At 38.8% G+C, this 23,168-nt stretch overlaps 1 protein-coding gene across 5 annotated transcripts in view; it reads left to right on the forward strand.

The window, feature by feature from the left end:
* Nucleotides 1-23,168, forward strand: part of LOC118016997 — a 74,763-nt gene that overhangs the window by 45,600 nt on the left and 5,995 nt on the right. Inside the window, exons 4-6 of one of the 5 annotated variants that reach the window (XM_035014852.1) lie at nt 7,328-7,415; nt 11,542-11,632; nt 12,371-13,465. The exons of 1 other annotated variant lie outside the window; for it this stretch is intronic. In XM_035014852.1, the coding sequence (XP_034870743.1) occupies nt 7,328-7,415; nt 11,542-11,632; nt 12,371-12,383 (192 nt within the window). In that variant the 3' untranslated portion in view covers nt 12,384-13,465. Of the gene's footprint in view, nt 1-7,327; nt 7,416-11,541; nt 11,633-12,370; nt 13,466-23,168 lie in introns of those variants that run through there. 3 more of the 5 variants (XM_035014851.1, XR_004681008.1, XR_004681007.1) reach the window with 3 other exon arrangements.

A 23,168-nucleotide genomic window follows, 5' to 3' on the forward strand; every position in this document is an offset into this window, starting at 1 on the left:
GCACATAGCATACAGCCTGGCGCACAGTAAGTCTCCAATAAGTGGTTATGTGACTGTACACAATTGTTAGTATTTAAGGGAATCTTCTTCCCTGACTTTTACAAAGGGTAGGCTTTTTATTTATCCACTCACTCGACACATGTTTTTTGAGCCTTTTTATTGACAGGCACAATAATGGGCTGAGGAAGTCATACTGCATCACTTCTGTCATACTCTAATGGTCAAAGCAGTCACAAGATTCAAGGGGAGGGGATGCAGCCTCCTCCTCTCGATGGAGCGGTAGCATGTCGTCTTCAGTCTACCACAGGCTGCCTTCTGGTTGCACATTATTTATATACCTCTCCCATGCAAAATGTTCCAAGGTCCTACAAAATGTCATTCTGCTACAGCATCAGCTCAAAATTAAAGAGCTCTTCATCTGAATCAGATCCAGATGTGGCTGAGGTTCCTCATGTGTGGCTGCTTAGGTACAGCTCCTTGAGTTCAGATCCAGTTGCTCTGAAGACTTGTGCATTAAAAAGAGTGGTTATCTGTCCCTCTTTGCTGCTGTCAGCCCTCCCTGTCTCTACCCTTAACATGTACACTGGTAGGATAGAGATAGGATCACCAAAGTAGACATTTCCATTAAAAAGCAGGAGAACAGAAGGCTTATAGCCCTTGGTGATCAATGTACGCAGGAAAAAGGACCCCCAAAGATCCCATCCTAAATACCAGAATGTGTGAGCTTGTTACTTTACATGGCAAAAGGGACTCTGCAGATGTGTTAAGGTTAAGGCCTTGAGATGGGAAGATTGTTCTGGATTGTCCAGGTGGACCTAATCTAGTCACCTGAGTCCTTAAAAGTGGAAGAGGAAGGCAAAAAGTGAGCCAGACAGAGTTTGCTGCTGGCTTTTAAGATGGAGAATGAGGTCATGAGCCAAGGAATATGATGATCTTTAGAAGTTGGAAACTGCCTTCCATTTACAACCAGCAAGAAAATAGGGAATTCGTTCTTATAATCTTAGGGTACTGAATTCTGCCAATAACCAGAATGCGCAGGAAACATTCTCTCTTCAAGCCCTGCCAAAACCTTGTTTTTTGTTTTTTTGTTTTTTTTGGTAAAGCTCATACTAGGTTTTTGATCTAGAGAACTGTAAGATCATAAATTTGTGTTTATTCACCAAATTTGTGGTAGTTTTTTATGGTAGTGCTAGGAAATGAGTCCTCTGACCAGTAGTCGGACAAGTCCTCTGACCAATAGCAATTCTGAATTCTATCTGGGCACAAACTCTCTGGTTCTGTCCTCTGTGTCATCCCTCCTCGTCCATGTCCCAAGTGGCCAGATTAAGCCGCCTTCCTACCCTCTGTAGAACAGTGGTGGCACTTGGGCCTCTTCTGCTTTGTCCCCTTTCGTTTAAGCCGGTGGGGCTTTTGTTAGTACAATTTTCCTAAAAGTTTCTGTAAATCTTTTTGAGGTTCACTCCATTAGGTAAAAGCCACACCCACAGATCTCTACAAGACAGTGCACTCTGTCTGTTTGGCTGTCTGTCAAGGTGTGTGAGACAAAGCACATATTAGTCCTGGAAGGTTGCTTGTCTAGTGGACAGGGGTAATTTTTCTGAAGTCTTAACAAAAAGCCTTATGGCCACACTGAAGTAATCTTTACCCTTCTTATTCCTGCTTTGAGGATCGCTTGCCGTCTGGAAAAGCTGGGTACCAAATGACTTTGGTACTTTGTACAGCTTTTCCCTCTGAATTAAATCATAGCAAATATCCTTAAATGTGTACTTGTCTGTTCTTGCCAGCCAGCTGATTATGAATATACTATAAAGCAATTGTTCTTAACTTATAATACACACCAGAATCACTTGGCACTTTTAAAACTACTGCTGCCTGCATCTTATATACAGAAATTTCTAATTTATCTGGGGTGTGATCTGGACAGGAGTTTTAAAAGCTCCCCGGGTGATTCTAATATGCATCCACGATTGACAACAGTTGCCTTTAAATAACATTTTACTGTTGTTAATAATTAAAGCAAGTTTTAAAACCTATTTATTTTGTTTTGGACTTCTCACCTTTATTTTCTGTGGGAATTTCCTAGAGGACCAAATGAGTGATAAGGAAATTTTGTTAGATTTCCATGTTTTAGCAAATTATTAAATTCAGAGTAAAAAAACTGTATAGCTTTTTAATTTTATAAAGTCATTGTGACACAAATCAGAAATTTCACAGCCATCCTAAGAATAGTGTGAATAGATGCTTTCAATTAAATCTATGGAAATACTGTTTCTAGCTTTTATATTAGGCATTTTGGGAATGATTATCAAATCTTTTAGTAAACTGTTTAGCTTATGGTAGAACATTGCATTTTTTTTTTTTTTTTTTTTGATTTTTATTTATTTATTCATGAGAGACAGAGAGTGAGAGAGGGGCAGAGGGAGAAGCAGGCTCCCAAGGAGCAGGGAGCCCGATGCGGGACTCGATCCCAGGACCCCGAGATCATGACCTGAGCCGAAGGCAGACGCTTAACCATCTGAGCCACCCAGGTGCCCCCATTGCATTTTATAAGAATGAAATAATGTGAATAGGACTTCCCCTTACTGCCTGCAAATTAATGCATCCATAGTTGTCTACATGGCTATGTGTAGCTGTAGATTTAGGATATTCTGGTTCATTATATGCACTCTTTGTGAGCAATGTCTTTTTAAAACTGATTTTGGTTTGCATTAGAAAGAATGCTTTTCTTGTTCAGCAGCTGGGTATGAATTTAATTATTGAAAATAAATATGATCTAATGTTTCATTGAGTTTTCTGAATAACAGGATAATTTGGTCAGCATTGCTATCTAAAAAGGCTGGAAGAAAGCCATATCACACAAGAAGCAACTGCTCTGGTGAGGAGGAAATTATCGGCAAATTCATGTGATTTACTCCATTTAACATACAATTAAAAGTGGGTGTAGATTTGCCTGATACTCTAAATGCTTCCTTATCTCATGACTTGGTTGCAGAGAAATTTTGTAACAAAGTCTGTTGATGTGTGTTCTACGTTGAAAGTGTGGGTTCATAAACAAAGCCGCTGTCCCCTTGTAGAAACTTGCCTCTGACAGTGGCAGCTGGATCTGAAGGTGCAAGATCCGGGAGCATGTTGCCATGTGAACGTGTTCTTGGCACTGAAAGTATGTAGGCAGTGATGAGAAACAATGTTTGAAATGTATAGAACCAGAAACTAATCATATATGAAAAAGACTTGATGAGAGGCTTTGTTGAATTGAAAAGAAGCAGGTATTGTGAAATTAAAAGAAACTTTTAGAATCTATCATTAATTAAAAAAAAAAAATCTGCCACCCATACTAGAAGATTGAATTACTTTTCTATTCTCCTTATAGAAAATATGACCCAACTGTTGTCATTTGAAGAAGTGGTCAATGAGTACGCAGGTTAAAAATGTTGAAAAACAGTATTAAAAGTCTGCATATTTGTCAGCTTTTAAAACTGAGTAAATTGTTATTTCTTCTCTCATTCTAAATACTCACTTTTGTCCTATTTTTAAAAAATTTGTAACTCCATAGACCACACAGATGTGAATCTGCCCCTATCGATCTCATTGAGACAGTTTACTATAGTGTGCTGACTTCCTTATCTCCTTACAGATCATACCATTTAATTAAGGAAGAAGCAGACTCCCTGCTGAATCAGGAGTCCCTACGCTCCATCCCAGGACCCTGGGATCATGACCGGATCCGAAGGCAGGCACTTAAAGGACTGAGCCACAGTGGCACCCCAACTCCTGTCTTTAAATCTGTGGTTCTTCTGCTGACTGGATCGTGTCAGGGCTTAAATGTCTGGGTCTATTACTACTTACTGTTTGGGTATTCTTCCCTAGCACATGACCCCCTACCATGTTAATGGCTATTCATGTGCTAATTTAGCACTGCAGTTGTGTATATTTTAACAGCATTGATCTGGAGAGACCAGGCCTTGAACTTCTCCTGTGGTTATTAGTGTGGGAACTTGGGGACGATGTTAACTGTTACATAAAGGAAAAAGCACCATGGAGGCTTTTAGCACCTCGTAAGTCATAACTGTTTTCTCTTCCTGTGTTTGTCTCTCTTTGGAAGCTAAATTGGGATTGACTGGTCCAGAATATTGAAATGAAACATTCAGAAACTAAAGCAGGGGAGCGGTTATGAGAGGGGAGAGAGGGGGGAAGGATGCAGGAAGGGAGAGGAAAGGAGAGATTTTGATTTGTAGATTTGTAGTTGGGCAAATAAATATTAGCTCTGTGGCTACTAATGGGGACATCTACAAACTTCCTTAGGTGTAGGATATGATAAGACTACTGCTGATTCCATTTGTTAACCTACCTCAGGAGGTGATTTACTTCACTGGAATGTAAAAGGTCATCCTAATACTAACTAAGGTAGCAAGCTGGCAGTGCGCATGATACCAGTTTCATGAATGATCAAATCAGTTTAAATCGTGGCTTATAAAGCTTTTGAAAACTATTGCAGTAGTTCTTTGGGTAAGGAAAAGCAGAGACCTCAAGTAAAAATCTCCCAGGTATTTTAAAAAAAGCCAGTTAATGAAATTTAATTTCTAATATTGAAGGAGGATGGAAAGGTAAATGAAAGCTATATTGATGTTTTAAAATTTAAGCAGAAAAGGGTTATGTTAATTCAGGGATTTAATTGTATTATCTGGATCTAGGCAATTTTAAAATTATAAATGATAGGGGATTGGGAGAGTATATATTTTTTATCAACTTTATGCCAACAAAATGCAAATGATATAAATAATATGTGCAGAATAAGGAGTTTCCCCTGCGGTAAATCATTGTTTTGGCAAATAGAATTTTTTTGCATATCACTTGTGTAGGGTTATCAGGAAACACAACTATTGAAAGTGATTTTAAATTTGTATTACCAAATCACGATATTAAGTCACATTGGTAACGAAGTAGATTCTCTGTGGAAACCATCAGATTTTGGTGGGTGAGGGTTCAGTAGGGCAAAGTTACCATTGCAAAACTCTGGCACTCATTCACTCTCCAGCTCCTGGTTAGCTGTGTCATAGTGTGCTACAGGTACAAATTCCAACCTGGTTGTTGAGCAAATTCTATACTTCTGCAGTTCAATGCAGAATTCCATGTACTCTTTCTTCTTGCCCCTAATTTTCTTAGTAAGTTCTGTTTGATATGTTGCAAAGGTCTGTTTGTATGTTACTATCTGTTCTTTGACCCTTTTCATCCGTGAAATGGCATTGCCACCTACCCACATTGGATAGGTGTGATGAAGAGTTCTATTTTGCAAGACATTTTCAAACATTTTTCCTTAAGGGACCCAGGACTATACAATTAACTCATTTATTAAGAGACTACCATGTGAGAGACTTGGTTGTACAAAATAATATGTGTATCACTGAGGTGTTTTTAGCTTCAAGGAACAAAGACTATCTCTAGTGAGCTTAGGGCAAAAGAAATGAATTGACTCAGCAGCAGAGAAAGGGTTGAAAATGTAAGGCCTTGGGAAGGTCAACAACCAGGGTGGCCCCAGGGATCTCTATGGTAAAAACTCATTGGAGAGTCTGTTTAGGGCACTATGCCTAAAATTCCTTCTATCCTGTGTGACTCTACTCAAGTTTTAGATCCTGAGAGAGAAAGGCTGATTGAAAATGGGCCAGAAGATCCCCCTGGGCCAGTGGCAGTGGGAAGGAATCTTAGGATGTCATAGTCTTTATCATGTGCTCACCCCTTACTGTAGACCCATCAGAACTCCATGGAATAGAAACCCTTAGAAAGAATAGGGTACTGTTACCAAAACAGATATCCATTACAAGTTCTTTGGGGCACACTACCTGGACTTGAATAAATCTCAAAAGAATCAGGTAGTAGGATAAACTAACTAACCTGCTGTATTAGTTTGCTAAAGCTGCCATAACAAACTATCACAGACTGGGTGCTTAAAGAACAGGAATTGATTTTCCTCACAATTCTAGAGTTTGGAAATCCAAGTTAAGGCTTTCTCCTTGGCTTTTAGATGGTTGTCCTCCAAATTCTTCACAAGCTGTTGCTTCTATGTGTCTGTGTCCTAAATCTCCTCTCTTTATAAGGACATTAGTCATATTGGATTAGGGACCACCCACTCACTTTTACCTTAATTACCACTTTAGACCCTAGATTCAAATAGAGTCACATTCTGAGGTACTGGGGGTTGGGACTTCAACATATAAATTTCGGGTGGATTATAGTTCAGGCCATAATACCTACCTACTAAGTTTTAGGGTAAATGACAATGTATTTAAGTGGCCAGCATAGTCTTCAATCAATGGTAGCTAAATATTCTTACCTAGTTTAGAACATTTGTGTTGATGCCAAGGTGTCAGGTTATTATCTTGTGCAAATTGTATTAATATACATATGTATTTTTGCGTGCTATATGTCTAGGGATATATATATATACCCCGTAGAACTTGGTGCTGATATGCCCTTACTTCAGAAGACAAACATCGTTTTTTGCTTTGGCAAATTATAGCCTCTCTTTTGTTCTTAGAGAATTCATAATGCTTCATCTATCACTCGAAAGAGCTATTGTTTGATACTGTAGTTCCAGGAGAGGCCCAGCCAGAGGCGACAGCAAGTCAAGCAAACCAAGAGTAAAACTTAAAATAGGAATTATTTTGTGTTATATCTTTTATTACTTTTTAGTGACTTTTTAAAAACAAATTATCATAGTTCTTGAAGTTTTTTTTTTGGGTGGGTGTGGGTGTGGTTGGGGAGGTTGTGTTTTAGATAAGACCATACAATTGCTTAAGGAAATCCTTTGTGTATGAGATTTGTTTCTTAGATTTCTGACATTCAACAAGTTAGTGTTCTGTGTATTAAAAACTATAAACCTTATCTTTTAAAACACTTGCACATGATATATGAATATATGCCCATTGTAAAAATTTAACAATATACACAACTATTCAGAGGAAAAAGTCAACATCTCTCTTCACATTTTCCCCCCTCTAACTTTCTCCATCCCATTCTCCCCTTGAATGGCAAGCATGGTTAGAATTTGGTTTGCATCCTTTTTGACCTTTTAAAATATTATTCCCATAATCATGTAAGAACATGCAAAGAATTTGGGGACAGAAACAGAACTGTAAATATTGTTTTCAAGCTTTTCTTTCTTCAGCTAAAAAAATTGCTATTTTGGGTGGAATTTTAATACTAAGTTTTTCTAAATCTCACATCTGCAAATGGTGGGACGTGCAATACCTGCCATTTGGTGTCCGTAAGTGATTGGTGGGCAGTGAGCATGACAGCGTTAGCAAATAGGTCCAATCTGTTCTCTCTGCAGGCTTCAAAGATCCAGACTCTAATGAGCCATGGCAGTGTGAGAGTGAGCAGCATTTTACAAATAAGGGCACTGGATACAGAAAGACAAGGTAACTCGGTCAGGGTTGCAAAAATAGTGATTGAAAGAGCCACAACTAATCTCATGTTTTCTGACCACCAAACTACTTGCCATGTTATTGTGACACATATATTTCCAAAAAGATTGACAGAAGTCATTGCTTCAATGGCTTAATTTGATAACACTGGCTGATGCATTGCTATTTGATAGAAAGTAGATGTGGGCATCCAAGAAACACACAGTGGAATTTTTTCTAGATACTGCAAGTGCATTTTTGGTAAACTAATTTAAAAATCAGTAACAGAAGGCCTATGATAATTTTTTTTTTTTTGCTTTGCTTTTGTAATTTTACATTTGACTAATCTTTTATAACACCCAAATGTATGGGCATGAGTTTGTGTTGAGAGGAAAACTTTATGAGCTCAGGAGGACCATAAGGCGTTCAGAAAATAAGTTAATATTCTGAAGTGCATTAATTAATACTTTTGACTACCCTGACCAGTTAAGATCCTCAGAGACATATACTCCAATTTTGAATCCAATTAAAATGATATCTATTACTAAATTAACCCATGTACATTCAAATCTTGATATAAAATGACATAGTCTCAAGACACCAATTAATTAATCAAACATGCAAAAATATGTCAAGAAAATTATTAATCCATCTATTCTGATGTTAGATCTCAAAGGTCTTCAAACTTCTTATATATTAGAAGTATTATATACTATGTCAATTCTTCTTCACTTTATTTAAAAGATAACACTGAAAAAAATATTTCACCATATGTTTGTTTTAGATGCAGTGAAAAAATGTTCTTTTCAAAATATATGGTAATTTAATTAGGTGTCTCTGAATACAACAAGGTTGGAAGGAGAACTGTATGAACTAAACTGAAAAAATTTGCTGCTCTCGTGTCGTCTCCTGCCTTCCCCATCAACATCAGTATCTTCTCTGGGTTATCATTGTTGGAGTAGAGAAAAATTTTAAGCACTTGAAGATAAGGATTGTCTGCTGTTACCTACTATAGTTATGGCAGATAGAATTCCTGGACGGCTTCCCCTTCCCTCACTGCGTAAACCTATGTGACTCCTGTTCTCAGTTCCTCTCACTGAGGAGTTTTGGCATCAGTCCAGCATCATTGACATTTGTGTAATGTTTTGCAGCTGGGAATTTGCTTTTATCTATGGCTTAGCTACCTTTCTTTATGCAGCCTCATGGGATTTATCTTCATGGTAAGAGGTCTTGCATTTCTTTTTCTTCAATAAAAAGGTTTATTTTAAAATATTTCTTCCTTTTTTGATGTACTCAATCTCTGAAGAAAAAGTTTGAAAATGGGTTCTATATGATACAATGATAAGGACATTGGTTATTTGTTATGAGAAATGTAAATTTAAAAATTCATGTATTGAAATCTGGGAAGCAAAACATCATGGTTTCAGATGGGTTTGGGTGTGATCTTGTATACTGTTTTTTCTTCATTTTTCCAACTCATTAGAATGTACAAACATTTCCCAGTGTATTGAGCAGTAGGATTTGTCACATTTTAAACAAGTTCATGAGTATATATGAATAATGAACCTTTCCTTTTAGGACATCAGTGCCTGATATTCCACTGATAACTAGAGTCTGGATTTTTTTTTTTTTTTTTTTAGATTTTATTTATTTATTTGAGACAGAGAGAATGAGAGACAGAGAGCATGAGAGGGAGGAGGGTCAGAGGGAGAAGCAGACTCCCTGCCGAGCAGGGAGCCTGATGCAGGACTCGATCCCAGGACTCCAGGATCATGACCTGAGCCGAAGGCAGTCGCTTAACCAACTGAGCCACCCAGGCGCCCTGGATTTTTTTTTAAATTTTCATTTTTTTCTCTTTAATGTGCCTGACTGGAATGAATAATATGTGTTTATCTTAGGCATATGTTGTTTTCAGCCAAATTCATTGCTAACTGATATGGTAAGTTTTACTAATTTTAAGTCCTATTTTTATATCATTTATAGTAACTATTCTTGGTTTTGGTTAGCAAGTAAAATTGTCAGCAAACAAATGTGGATTGTGTAGCCATATTCATGGAGGGTAGATGCTATGGAGAGTGATGACTCATGATCATTCAGTGGATTATTTGCCTTGCTTCTTTGGTGATACTTTCTATTGGTGAATATTGAAGAAATGAATCATTTTCTCTAGCTTTCACAGCACAGCTACTTTCTAATCAACTTGTTTTTGTTTTTACCTTGCATCAGGAGAACAGTACCTCCTGAGGTCAAATTCTATAATGAGCCAAATCTTCTTCCCTAGTGCAATGGCTTGCAAACTTTAGTGTCTATCAGAATCATCTGGAGGCTTGTTAAAATACAGATGGTTGGGCCTCATCCCCAGAGGTTTTGATTCAGTAGGTCAGGAATGGGGCTGCACCATTTGTGTATCACATGAGTTCCCAGGTGACGGTAAAGTTTTGGCCTGGGAGCCACATTTTGAGAACCACTCCTACCGTGCAACTCTGAGTGCCTGTCCCTTGGTCAGTCATCTTTGTGTCCCAGGGGAGACAGTGAAATGTTTTGTTTGCTGAAACAGGCTCCAACCAGCTCCAGGTCACCCAAATTCTTTCTATTTTGCTACAAAGCTTAGCCACTTAACTTTGGCTATTTTCTCCATGTGGCGTGGTTGGTTAAAAAAAAAAAGTAGCTCTCTTTTCTTTATTATACATGAAGATAAGCACCCAAGTCCTTTTCTCTTTATGAGTTTCAGGTAATCATTTTGGGGAAAAAAAAAAGAGTTTAATGAAATATATATACTGGAGAAAGTTCCAAAGTTTGCAAATTCTCCTAGCAGTTATGTCTAGTCCATAGTTTCAAATTCTCTTTAAAGTGGTGGATGGAAGCCTCAGTGCGCTTATTTCTTGGGTTTTGTTCCCAAGGATGGAGCTCAGCAAAAGTCAAATATTCTTCTGATCTAACCATGTGGTGTCTTTCTTTCATGAGACCTCATCAAGGAAGAGCAATAGTATCTCCTTGATTTAAGTGAAAAATGTAAATATCTATCCTTGAGGACATCTGTGTCTCTACCTTACTTGAAAATTATTATCCATTTGGTATTATGTCTCTGAAGTGTCATCATCTATTTTGAAATAATGTAATGAGTGGTAAATACGACTTTAGAGCCAGACAGATTTGGATTGAATCTTGGTTTTGTATTTTATTAGCTGTATGACCTTGCATATATCAAGTAACCTGGCTGAGCCTTCCGTTTCCTCACTTATAAATTGGGAATGATAATAGTTACCTCATAGAGGTATATTTACTTGAGACAACAGTAAGGCACTTAGTATAAAACCTTAGAAATACTAGTTTTCAATTGGTTGGCAGCTATTATTGTTGGTAGTAATAGTATTATTATTTTTTTCTACCTATGTGGGACTCGATCCCAGGACCCTGGGATCAGGACCTGAGCTGAAGGCAGCCGCTTAACCAACCGAGCCAGCCAGGCGTCCCAAGTAGTAATAATATTATTAATCAAAATACTAAGGTCCTAAAATGTCAGGACTACTAAATGACTCCCTTCAAAATAGACCCCTTCTAAAATTACAGAATCTCAGAATTGGATGAGGTCTCAAATGAACCTTCTCTCTATCATTGCTTCAGCTATTGAGTACTTACTATATGCTGGTTGCTGTGCACTCTCTAATCTATAGCACTATTGATCCTCTAAATAAACACCTATGGGCAGACTACTCAGAGTGGGCCCTAATCAAATGACCAAAGTCCTTATGACAAGTAGGGAACTAGAACACAGACTCAGAAGAATGCCTTGTGATTATGGAGGCAGAAATCCGAGTGAGCTCTAGGAAGAGGCAAGGAAGGATCCTCCCCTAGAACTTTCAGAGGGAGCATCGTTGTGCTGACATTTTAATTTCTTTTAGCCTCCAGAAAGGTGAGACAATAAATTTCTGTTGTTTTAAGCCATCCAAGTTTGTGGTAATTTGTCATGGAAACCCTAGGGAACTAACACACTTGGCGTTGGAGGTGGTGTGTTTGCCTTTAGATAATTCAGGAGGAAATGTATTGCAGCCATTATTTGTAGAAAGATTGATATGGAATTGTGTCACCTACTTTCTTCCTTGTGCTCATGGGATCAAAGTCCACCACTCTTCTTTTTCAGGGAAGGCAGAAGCTGGAGCAGAGAAAAAAAGCATTAAAATCAGGCTGAAACTGGAGGCATCAAAGTTCACAAGGCACAGGAAAGGACAGTGGTATGGGACTTCTCATATTTGGGGATAGGTGGAAAATCTTCAGGAGGGGATCTGAGACTCTGGACCAGAGTGGGGTCCTAAGTTGAGGCTGAGGGTTCATAAGAAAGTAAATGATTGAAATAAAATAAGATAATATCCAAGTGGGTCACCTCCCAAAAGGCATTTCCTCACTCCCCTCTCTTAATGTCATAAGTACACTTTTTTTTTTGCCTTTCTTTTTGTCAGATAGAGTATGTCTATTTAGTAAATTTTGAATGCATTTTAGAAAATGTTCTCCTCAGTCAACTGCTCAAACCATCTGTAGAGTTCTATGGAATTACTACAAAAGGTACCCTTTCCTCAAAACACATGACTTCCATCTGGTCAGATAAATTTCATAATAAATATACAAATATGTGAAATCCACATGAAAGTCAATGTTGTCAAGTTATATGTAGTCACTCTACACTGTATAATCCATCCAATCTGTATAATTGCACTGTGGCCTTAACCTGGCACATTCAGATTGCAAGAACATATCGAAAAGAATGTGCCAATCAAAAGGGGTCGGTCAGCTTACTCCACAAATAGGAGAGAGTCACTGGAAAAAAATGTTAACATTGTTTATCCATTCATTGTTCTGGGGAGTCAGATTTGTGGATTTGTCTGTCCCTACTGTGCAATAGTCACATTACAGTAAGTTACGGTGGCATTCTTTAGCATCTGATTTATACTATAATTTTTTTATATTGATTGCAGGTGCACCTACTAATTGAAATTTGACCTTTGACTTGGGCTGACCAGGCTGACTAAGTGGTTAGTTCCCTGTCATTGTTCTCTCTCACTAAATGCCTTAAGTTTGCCCTCTGGTACCAATGTTGTTGTTGCTCTCTTGTTGAAGGGTGGAACCACTCTGTCTTCTGACCTATTAGATTTTGTAGTCTTTGGTAGCATTCACTTCCATGCTGGTTGTTGGACAGGCACTGCCCTCACTTCCTTGTTGTGTGGCCTTCTCTATATGGCCCTCTCTATATGTGACCTACAACATGGCAGCTTGCATCTTGGAAGGCAGCAAGGGAAAGCATCTTCTATTAAAATGGACACTACAGTCTTAAGCAATGTAATTATGTACATCCCATTACCTTTACCATATTCTACTGGTTAGAAGCAAGTCACAGGTCCTATTCACACTCGAGGGGAGGGGATTATACAAGGGTGTGAATACCAAGAAGCAGGGATCATAGGGCTTTCTTTAGAATCTTTGTACCAAAACTAAGTAGATAGCTGCTCAACTACAGTTTATATTTCCTAGCCTTCCTTACAGCTAAGGGTGACTCTAAATTTTGGCCAATGGGAGGACAGCAGAAATAATGGGGGTGGAAGTTCTGGAATCTATTTTAATAAAGAAGTTTTTTTGTCATCCATTCTGCTCTGTCTCCTCCTTACTGCCAATGGCAATGTAAATGTGGTGCTAGGGAGTGGTGTTGACCCTGCAGATGAAGATAAATAATCCTAGGAGGTCTCTGGAAGATGAACAGCATGAAAAGACTGCCTCCCTGGGTAAACTTGTAAGCAGAGCCCCTTTGCTGGCCCTGAAATGCTCACTTCTGGGCTGTTAAATGAGAGTGAATAATCTTCTTAGCTTCTCTAACTATATTTTGGAGAGTCTTTGTTATAGCAATTTACCTTATACCTAACTAGTTCATTCTATGGATAGATTGTCTCACTATGGTGGGCCAAATGGTATTCCCTGAATAATGGGAACCACTCATGGACCAATCTGAACTGGAGGATAGGGTGTGCAGACAAAGAATAACATACATTGGCTACAAGGGACTTCACATACTTCTTTTTTTTTTTTTTTTTAAAGAGGCTGTTCTTTTTTTTAAAGATTTTATTTATTTGAGAGAGAGAGAGAGAGCAGGGGGGAGGGGTAGAGGGAGAAGCAGACTCCTTGCTGAGCAGGGAGCCCGATGTGGGACTAGATCCCAGGACCCCAAGATCATGACCTGAGCCAAAGGTGGACGCTTAACTGACAGCCACCCAAGCGCCCCCGAGACTTCACATACTTTTATATAAAAGAAGAAAGACATTACCTTAAAAGAAACTTTTATATAAGAGAAAAACATTACTTTAAAAAATACTTGTAGAAACAAAACCTAGTTTATAATATTGTCAATCCTTTTGGCATTGTTAAGGATTAAAATAAATAATTTCTTTAATAGATAACTGTTCTAATTATCTATTACTACATAATGAATTGTCCTAAAACTTAGTGGCTTAAAGCAACAGGACTTATTTTATATTTGTTTCTTATGATTCTGTGGTTAATTGGATTCAGCTAGGTAATTTGTACCTGGGATCAATATTCAGTGGTATAATCAGATAGTGGCTGGGGCTGGATCATCCCCAGGCTCACTCGCTCACTTGTCTGGAGGTTGATGCTGGCTCTCGGCTGTGACCTCAGCTGGGGATGTTGGCTAGAACACCTTCATGTGGTTCTCAATGAGGTCTTCCCTCTTCCTTGGGATATGGTGACTGATTCCAAGAGGAAGTGTCCCGAGGGGCTCTGGTGGAAACTGTATTACCTCTTATAACTTATCTTTTTGAAGTCACATCATTTCTGCTGCAACCATAGGCCTGCCCAGATTCAAGGAGGAGGAGACATATACTCTCGCCAATGAATGATATCTGAGGGTCTATCCCTTCCCCTTCCATTGAGTCTCATTCCATTATGGTATTTGCTCAAAGTCCAGGATCTTGTCATCAAAATCAGGCCCAGGGGCAAGTGAAGCTTCTTAAATGTGGTTGTCGGGGTACACTTTCTTGTGTCCCATTCCTCTCAATTTGAACTCCTATGAACTGAAGAGACCTATCTTCCTCCCACACCCCAACATACAACTGTGGCAGAGTTTCTTGAGGATAAAACAAGAGGGCACCTGGGTGGCTCAGATGGTTAAGCATCTGCTTTCGGCTCAGGTCATGATCCCGGGGTCCTGGGATCGAGTCCCACATTGGGCTCCCTGCTCCTTGGGAGCCTGCTTCTCCCTCTGCCTCTCTCTCTCTGTCTCTCATGAATAAATAAATAAAATCTTTAAAAAAAACAAAACAAAAAACAAGAGAGGTAAAGCAGTCACTGATTACTAGCCTGTGTCCAGAGCTTGGATTAGGGCTCCGTCCACTTGCCTGGTAGGTATTAGTCATGGCTATTGGTCCTACCCTCTGGGCCTTTGGTTCTGCCCTCAAAGTCGTCCTTTTTTTTTTTTCCCGGTAAGAAATCCTGAGTTTGCAATGCAATAACCTTTTCAGCCTGCTTCTTGCCTGCTAAATAGTACAGGTTCAAAGTCCTCTTTTTACTTAATATTTAGTGTTTGTCCTATCTAGTCCAGCGTGGCTGTGGTTCCACCAGAATAGTTCTCTTAAAAACATTGTGTGTTTGGGGCGCCTGGGTGGCTCAGTTGGTTAAGCGACTGCCTTCGGCTCAGGTCATGATCCTGGAGTCCCGGGATTGAGTCCCGCATCGGGCTCCCTGCTCAGCGGGGGGTCTGCTTCTCCCTCTGACCCTCGCCCCTCTCATGTACTCTCTCTCATTCTCGCTCTCTCAAATGAATAAATAAATCTTAAAAAAAAAAAAAAAGAAAAACATTGTGTGTTTGTGTGTGTTTAAATGTATCTATCACTTTATAATTCTGTTTCTTCAAGCTAAGCACTTCTTTACCTTGGGCTCAGGATGACACTGCTGTGGGACAATATACTTTAAGATTCTTAAAGGCCCAATATTTTACTGAGAAGATGTGCAGAGAACACTCCCACAGTTCTTGAAAAGGTTTTGGTCTGATTAGAAGGTTCTGCGAGGTACCACCTTAGATCTTTCTAAAAATCTAAATAAAGAACTTACCACCAAGTCCTCAGTTTCATTTTTCGACCCTGTTTTCCTGATAGTGTACTGGATTTCATCTCTGCCCAGAAAGTACTTCTAATTTTAGAATCATTTGCCATTTAGAGAGGCTGAGAATATGAAATAGTTTTACTTTCAAGCCCAGCAAGTCTTGGCTCCTCTGTTCAACAGTTCATTCTTTAGCTTATCTTTGTCTTTTGCATTTTATCATAGGCATTGAGAAGAAGCCAGGTGGCAGTTTCAGTATTCTGCCTGAAAAGCTCCATTAGCTAGATCTTGGAGTTCATTAGGTACATTTCCTATTTTCCACATGACCACAGACTACAGTGCTGCCATACTTTCCCCTCTACATAACAAGGGAGCTCTTTCCTACTGCTTCCCATGATATTTCCCTTATTTTGCCTGAGCCCTCGCTGACAGCCCCCCTGAAGCCCTCTAGGCTTCCATAATACTTTCATGGAGGCTCTTTAGGTTTCTACTAACAATCTCCTTAATATCATCCCACTTTCTGCTTGCAACCTGGTCCTATAGGTAATGCTACCTGTGGTAGGATTGTGTTATGGCAGTGCCCCACTTCTGGGTATCAAAATCTCTCCTCAGTATTTACCGTTCTGAAACAAATCACTCCAAGGCATTATGGCTTAAAAAAACAACAACGCATTCATTATTACCTCTGATGGTTCTGGGGTGGACTGGGCTCGACTAGGCAGTTCTCACTAGAGATCAGTCTTTTGGTGGCAGTCAGAAGGTGGCTAGTGCTAAGACCTCAGCTCAGGCTATTTTTGTGGTCATTTTGGAAAATGCAATCTGACACAGTAGCTGTTATCAGAATAGTTAAAATTTTAAATCTTATATAGAAACCCTCACTGGTTAATTACAGCAAAAAAAAAAAAAAAAGAACTTACTGAATGTATAGTGTGTGAATTATAGTATGGATGGAATGTCAGGAAAACCAGACTCCGAAAATGTGAACCAAAAAGCCAGTAGAAGGTAATGACAGTGTTGCACTGGATGAAGGATGGAAGAGGAGTAGGACATAGTCATCAGAGCAGCAGAATCTACTTTGACTCTCACCTTGAAATATGGAGAATGTGGGAGTGTGGAATAGAAGAATATTTGGAGAATGTCCTACAATGGGGAAGGCGTGGTGTATGAATCATGTACTTCATGATTTCCTCCACTTACACTTTGATTTTGCTGCTCCTTTCATTGTAGTAACCACTCTACTACTCACTCTTCAAGAGTTGCTTCAAATGACTATTTTCCGTATGCTTTGCTGGGTTTGCCAATTAAAATTGATTTCTCCCTCTTCTAACTCATAGTGCACTTTTCCCTTCTCTTATGAAACTTAGTGTACAATGTTTAGCATTAAAGTATGTGTTAACCTGTCTTGTCAGCCTAACAAGGTGTAACTCCTTGAGGGCAATGGCCTTGGCTTAGATTTTGATATATCCCCAGAGTATCTCAAAGCAAAAGGTGCTCAGATATATTTGTTGAATCAATAAAGCAGGTACCAAGTTAAAGATTCTGTAAATAGCTTAGTGATAAGTTCTGCATAAATATTTCCTTTTCATTGCTTTAAAAACCCATAAAAATAATTTTCTTCTTTTAAGATATCATTAATTAAAGGCTTTCAGAAGTTTTGAAACTTGAAATATGCAGAAGTTTTATTTTGTTTAAAAAAAGTACTTTATTTTGAGATTAATGATCGGTATTACCTCAGAATATTGAATAAGATGAAACAGTGAAATCTCTTCCAGTAATTAGTTTCCTGATCTATATAATTTTAACCAATGATTTAAAGTGATTTTTGTTTTATTATTAGGCAAGTGCTTTCAGTGGATTACAAAGAGCTTTGCTGTTAGATCAGAAAAATGCTTTTCTTTATTTAAATATGGATGGGCTTATAATTTTTAGATTGATAAGTTATTATGGTTGAGAACCTCTATTTTTACTTTCATGCTGATGTTTTAATGTTCTGCCAAGACAGAAAAGTGGAACGTGTGCAAAATCAGATTTCAACCAAATAGAAGTGTATGCACGGTAAAAACTTATAAATTTGAAAAAAAAACCACAACTATTTAGGAGTATGGTAGCCAGCCTTCACGATGGCCCTCAAAGATTTTTACCTGTGATATTTAGGACCTTATGCAGTCCCCTTCTATATTGTGCCAGTTGGTAGTGTGACCAATAATAGACTACGGTGGCAGTGCCAGCACATGACTTTCATGGCATCGTTGTAAAGGAAGGTGCCCCTTCTGCCTTGTTCTCTTGGATCAGTCACTCTGGACAAATTCAGATGTCATGTAATAAGGACATTTAAGGAGCTTTCTAGAGAGTTCTACATTAAAAGGACAGATAGTCTCTTGCCACAAGAGTCAACAACAACTTGCCAGTCACCTGAGTGAGCCATCTTGGAAGTGGATCCTTCAGCCACAGTCAAACCTTAAGACAAATGCAGCTCTGGCACCTAAACGGCAACCTCATGAGAAATTCTGAGCCGTAAGTGCCCAGCCAAGCCACTCTTAACTTCTTGACCCAAAGAAAGCTCAAGACAATAAGTTGTTGTTTTAAGCCATTAAATTTTGGGGTAATTTGTTGCCCAGCAATAGATAACTAATAAGAAGAGGTGTTTGTTAAACTTACAATATGCAAACATAAGGCAAGTAACTGTGATGAGAGTGAGGACAGATAAAGATTTCTTTAATTAGATAACCACAAAGCTCGCAGTGCAGATATTTTTCCAGTAAGAAGTATAGTTGTCAAGAACTAAGTAGAAAATGTGTTGGACATAGATTTGGCAAGGAAATTATTGTTTTTTACTGTATGATGATTTGAAGATGGGTACCATACTGTACATATGTTCAACTGTGACAGCTAAAGTTATTTCTCCATTAGAGATTTTTGCAACAGGTTCTGTCAATATACATTAAGTATATAGCTTTATCAACAAAAAACATATGTCCATTCATAGATAAAAAGATTTCAGTAAAAATATCATCTTATTATTTTCAAAAATTCAGCATCATAGCAAATGATGCATGAGTTTTGTGACATTGCTGGACGCCCCTCCATATGGGGAGCTGAGCCTGCACACACGCGGTAATGCATGCATCACCACATATTCACTAATGAAGCAAGGTAAAGAAATAGAAAAGCTTTTCATTCCCTCAACATGCAGCTGGTGTGTGATACCAGATGTAAAATCATTGATGTTCTTGCCAAGTTCTCAGGATCATGCCATGATTTATTTAAACTCAGGCAATCAAGAATATGTTGATTTTTTAAATTTTTAAATTTTATTTTTATTTATTTAATTTAATTTTTTTTTATTTTTATGTTATGTTAGTCACCATACATTACATCATTAGTTTTTGATGTAGTGATCCATGATTCACTGTTTGCATATAACACCCAGTGCTCCATGCAGTACGTGCCCTCTTTAATACCCATCACCAGGTTAACCCACCCCCCACCCCCCTCCCCTCTAGAACCCTCATCTCTGCCCAGAAAGTACTTCTATAGTCTCTCATGGTTCATCTCCCCCTCAATTTCCCCCCATTCATTCTTCCCCTCCTGTTATCTTCTTCTTCTTCTTCTTCTTTTTTTTTTAACATATAATGTATTATTTGTTTCAGAGGTACAGGTCTGTGAAAGAATATGTTGATTTTTTTTTTAACAATATAGTCAAATTCAAGGAGAATGATAATAGGTGAATAGGAATATATCTTTTAAAATAAGCTGTTGGCCGTGCATTAAATAGGAAATTCTTATTTATATCTTTCATTCCTTCTTTGTAGGTTCTTGTGGTTTTTCTCGGAAGAAAGAGTTAATGACTCTACTTTCTAATCCCTCAACTCCTACAGAATTACTTTAGAAAGAGGCACATAAATTCACTAGAGCTGTAATTGAAAAAAATCTGTGTTACTTTGAAACAAGTGTTACAGATGCCTATCCAAAATGGACAGTAAATGGCATGTCTTCTTTTAATAGTGTCACGCACTTCCTATGATACTTTACAACTTATGGTATTAAAGTTGACTGTAACAAAGACCAAGCTGCAGGGTTTCTTCCAGAGGGGTAGTTGCCACCATCTACAGTATCAAGACATGAAACATTACAAGGGCTGGAGATATTTTTCCCCTCAGAGACTTTTTATCTGGCAATAGGAACTACAGTGGGCATTCTGGGTGACTGTCACCATCAAGGGCAGTTGTGATCTAGAACTAATGGAAAGGGGAACAAATTTTTTTTTTAAATTTAAATCAATTAGCCAACATAGAGTACATCATTGGTGTCAGATGTAGCATTCAACAATTCATCAATTGTGTGTAACACCCAGTGCTCATCACACCACGTGCCCTCCTTAATGCCCATCCCCCAGTTACCTCATCCCCCCACCCCCCTCCCCTCCAGCAACCCTCAGTTTGTTTCCTAGAGTTAAGGGGAACTAACTTTTATCAAGCTTCTGCCATGAGCCGGGCACTGTGGTATCTTACTTGATTCTCAAAACAACGTTATATTTCAGTAGAAAAATTTCCCTTTTTTCTCATCATGCAATCACAGTGGACGTTAAAAAAAAGTTGTGGTAAAATATACATAACATAAAAGTTACCATTCGGGCCGGTTTTGAAGGGTCCAGTTCAGGGGCATTAACTAGTCACACTGTTGTGCTACCAGAACTCCAGCACAGCCATTTGTAATCACATAGCTCTTCTCATAAATCAAGGAGCTCTTTGTCTCGTAAGGGAAAATCACCCAGAAAAAGACCAATGGTAAAAATTATATTATTATATTTTCTTTTTATTTATTTTTTAAAAAGATTTTATTGGGGCACCTGAGTGGCTCAATTGGTTAAGCGGCTGCCTTCGGCTCCGGTCATGATCCCAGGGTCCTGGGATCGAGCCCCACATTGGGCTCCCTGCTCGGTGGGGAATCTGCTTCTCCCTCTGCCTCTGCCACTCCCCCTGCTTGTGCTCTCTCTCTCTCTGATAAATAAATAAAATCTTTAAAAAAAATTAAAAAAAAGATTTTATTTATTTATTTGACAGAGAGACACAGTGAGAGAGGGAACACAAGCAGGGGGAGTGGGAGAGGGAGAAGCAGGCTTCCTGCAGAGCTGGGAGCCTGATGTGGGGCTTGATGTGGGGCTCGATCCCAGGACCGTGGGATCATGACCTGAGCCGAAGGCAGATGCTTAACCACCTGAGCCACCCATGTGTCCCTATTTTCTGTTTGTTTAACCTGATGACAACCTAGCAAACATTTTGGAACCTCTTGGACACAAGATCCCATACTAGGCAGTTTAGAGGATGTATGGACTTAGGAGAGCCCCACTCTCCATTGTAGATAGGAATTCTGCAGTCTGGCCTTAATTCCTTTAGGAAGCTCATTCATTTAATGAGTCTGGAATATCTTCTCCATGCCAGTTCTGTCAGGTATTTGATATGTACTGGAGTGTAGTTGCAGCCCTCTTGAAACTACATTCAGATCATCATCAGCTTTTATTGCATGTTTATTTAAACAAAGCATTTTATAAGTAGGTGTAATCTTATTGGATTCTTACACTAACCCTAAAAAGTAGGTACATTTATTTTATGCATGAAGATTCTTAGGCACACATGCATTAAATAAGGCCTAGGGTCACACGGTGGTAGGACTGGAGTTGAAGCCTAGGTCATGTTACTCTAGAAGTTGTCTGTTTAATCCTACCCCACATTGCCTTTATTATGGGAGTGTAGACATAGGACCTTCATGGAGCTCCTTCTGTATCAATCATCCAAAATCACTCTTCAAAGAAGGAGTGGAGGGAAGGGCAAATGGGGTCCGGGAAGGGTTTCCTACCACAGAGCAACAGTGCTAGCCCAAGAGGTCCTTTGTGAAAGCCAGAAAAAGGTAAATCTTTCTCCAGGAAGTTTTTAATTAAAAAACTTTCTGCAAGAAAATTTTCCATAAAAATTGAGAAAAATTGATAATTGTGATGTGGACGACACATCCTGGAGCTGTGCATTGTGTAATTGGCATTACCGTATGTGGCAACTCTGTCCCCTAATACCCTGCTATGGGCTGAATCATGTCCCTGCAAAATTCATATTTTGACATCCCAACTCCTAGCACCTGAGAATATAATGGTATTTAGAAACAAGGTTTCTAAAGAGGTGATCAAGTTAAAAGGAGGCTGTTTGGGTGGAGCCCTAATCTAACTTGACCAGTGTCCCCATAAAGGGTGGCAGTGACATGAGGGGTGGCAAGCACAGAGGGAAAACCATGTGAAGAGGCAGCAAGAGACTGGCCATCTGCAAGCCAAGGAGAGAGCCCTCAGAGGAAACCAGTCCTGCTGGCACCTTGATCTTAGACTTTAGCATTCTGGAACTGTGAAAACAAAATGTGTGTTTAAGGTGCCCAGTCTGTGGTATTTTGCTATGACAACCCTAGCAAACTAATATGCACCCCTAACACTTTCACCTTACAGAGTTAAAGCATGGGTGCAGATAGTCCAAGATGGACATTGAGGACGCAACGCCTATGCACACACACATAGATTGAGAGTGAGAGGTGGAGATGGAGGGGAGGGGTGAAAGAGAAACCTCTTTACATGGTAGAGAATTCTCAGAATCTTAACAGCTTGATGCTTCCAATTCAACACCCTGTACTCTTCACCTGGTACTGTATTGCCTCTCCTTTGTACCATCAATTACATTATTATTACATATTTTTCATGGGATTATTTGTTTAATCTTTTCCCACTATGTTCTGCTCCATGAGAAGAGAACTTCCTTGTGTCCTTAGTGTCTACATTGTGAATAGCACATACTAAGTATCCAAAAAATATTTGTTGTGTGAATGAAGGAAGGAGTATATCCCTGAACTTGTGAATGTTTTCAGTCAGATTATTACGTGATTAACAGTGATACATACATCCAAGAAAAATGAAAGTATAATAATTATACCGAATAACAATATATTTTTTCCAGTTAAAATGAATAAAGTGTACCCAGAAGTAAAACATGGCTTCATTAGAGTACGTTGCTTAAAGGATTTATTTTTATTTGATGACATACAAACCTGAGGTCTGGACCATTTTCTACCATTAGAAGTCCCATGACTTTTCTTAAAAGTGAGAGAGGGAACACAAGCAGGGGGAGTGGGAGAGGGAGAAGCAGGTGACAATACACCAGCCAAATTCTAGCAATTACGTGTTTCCTTCATAGAATTCCTGAAGAGCATGGATTCGAAAGATAATTCTTTTCTTTCCCCTGTTGGCTATTATGGCCATTTATCGAAACCACCAATGTGCAGTGCAGCTAGTGGAAAATATCAACTTGGGCCACAGCCATAGTTACGTTCTTTGAATCAACAAACCCCCACATATTAGTGAAACATTTATTTGATTTAGAAGAGTTTGAACTGAAGGGTAGACTGGCTTGATGGTTAAAATGATTGAGAATAAAAAAGAGGGGAAACTTGAAATTCCAATACAACCCCTTTAGCTGGTCTTTTCAAACTCCTATTTATTCATGTACCAGTGCTAAGTATTTTACATGTATTATATCCTTTATTTTATTTTTTATATTTTTAAAAGATTTTATTTATTTGAGGGAGAGGAAGAGAGCATGAGCAGGGGAGGGTCAAAGGGAGAGGGAGAAGCAGACTCCCTGC

Source organism: Mirounga leonina, unplaced genomic scaffold, assembly GCF_011800145.1.
Source record: "Mirounga leonina isolate KUSES-001 unplaced genomic scaffold, KU_Mleo_1.0 Mir_168, whole genome shotgun sequence".
NCBI classification, from domain to species: domain Eukaryota; kingdom Metazoa; phylum Chordata; class Mammalia; order Carnivora; family Phocidae; genus Mirounga; species Mirounga leonina.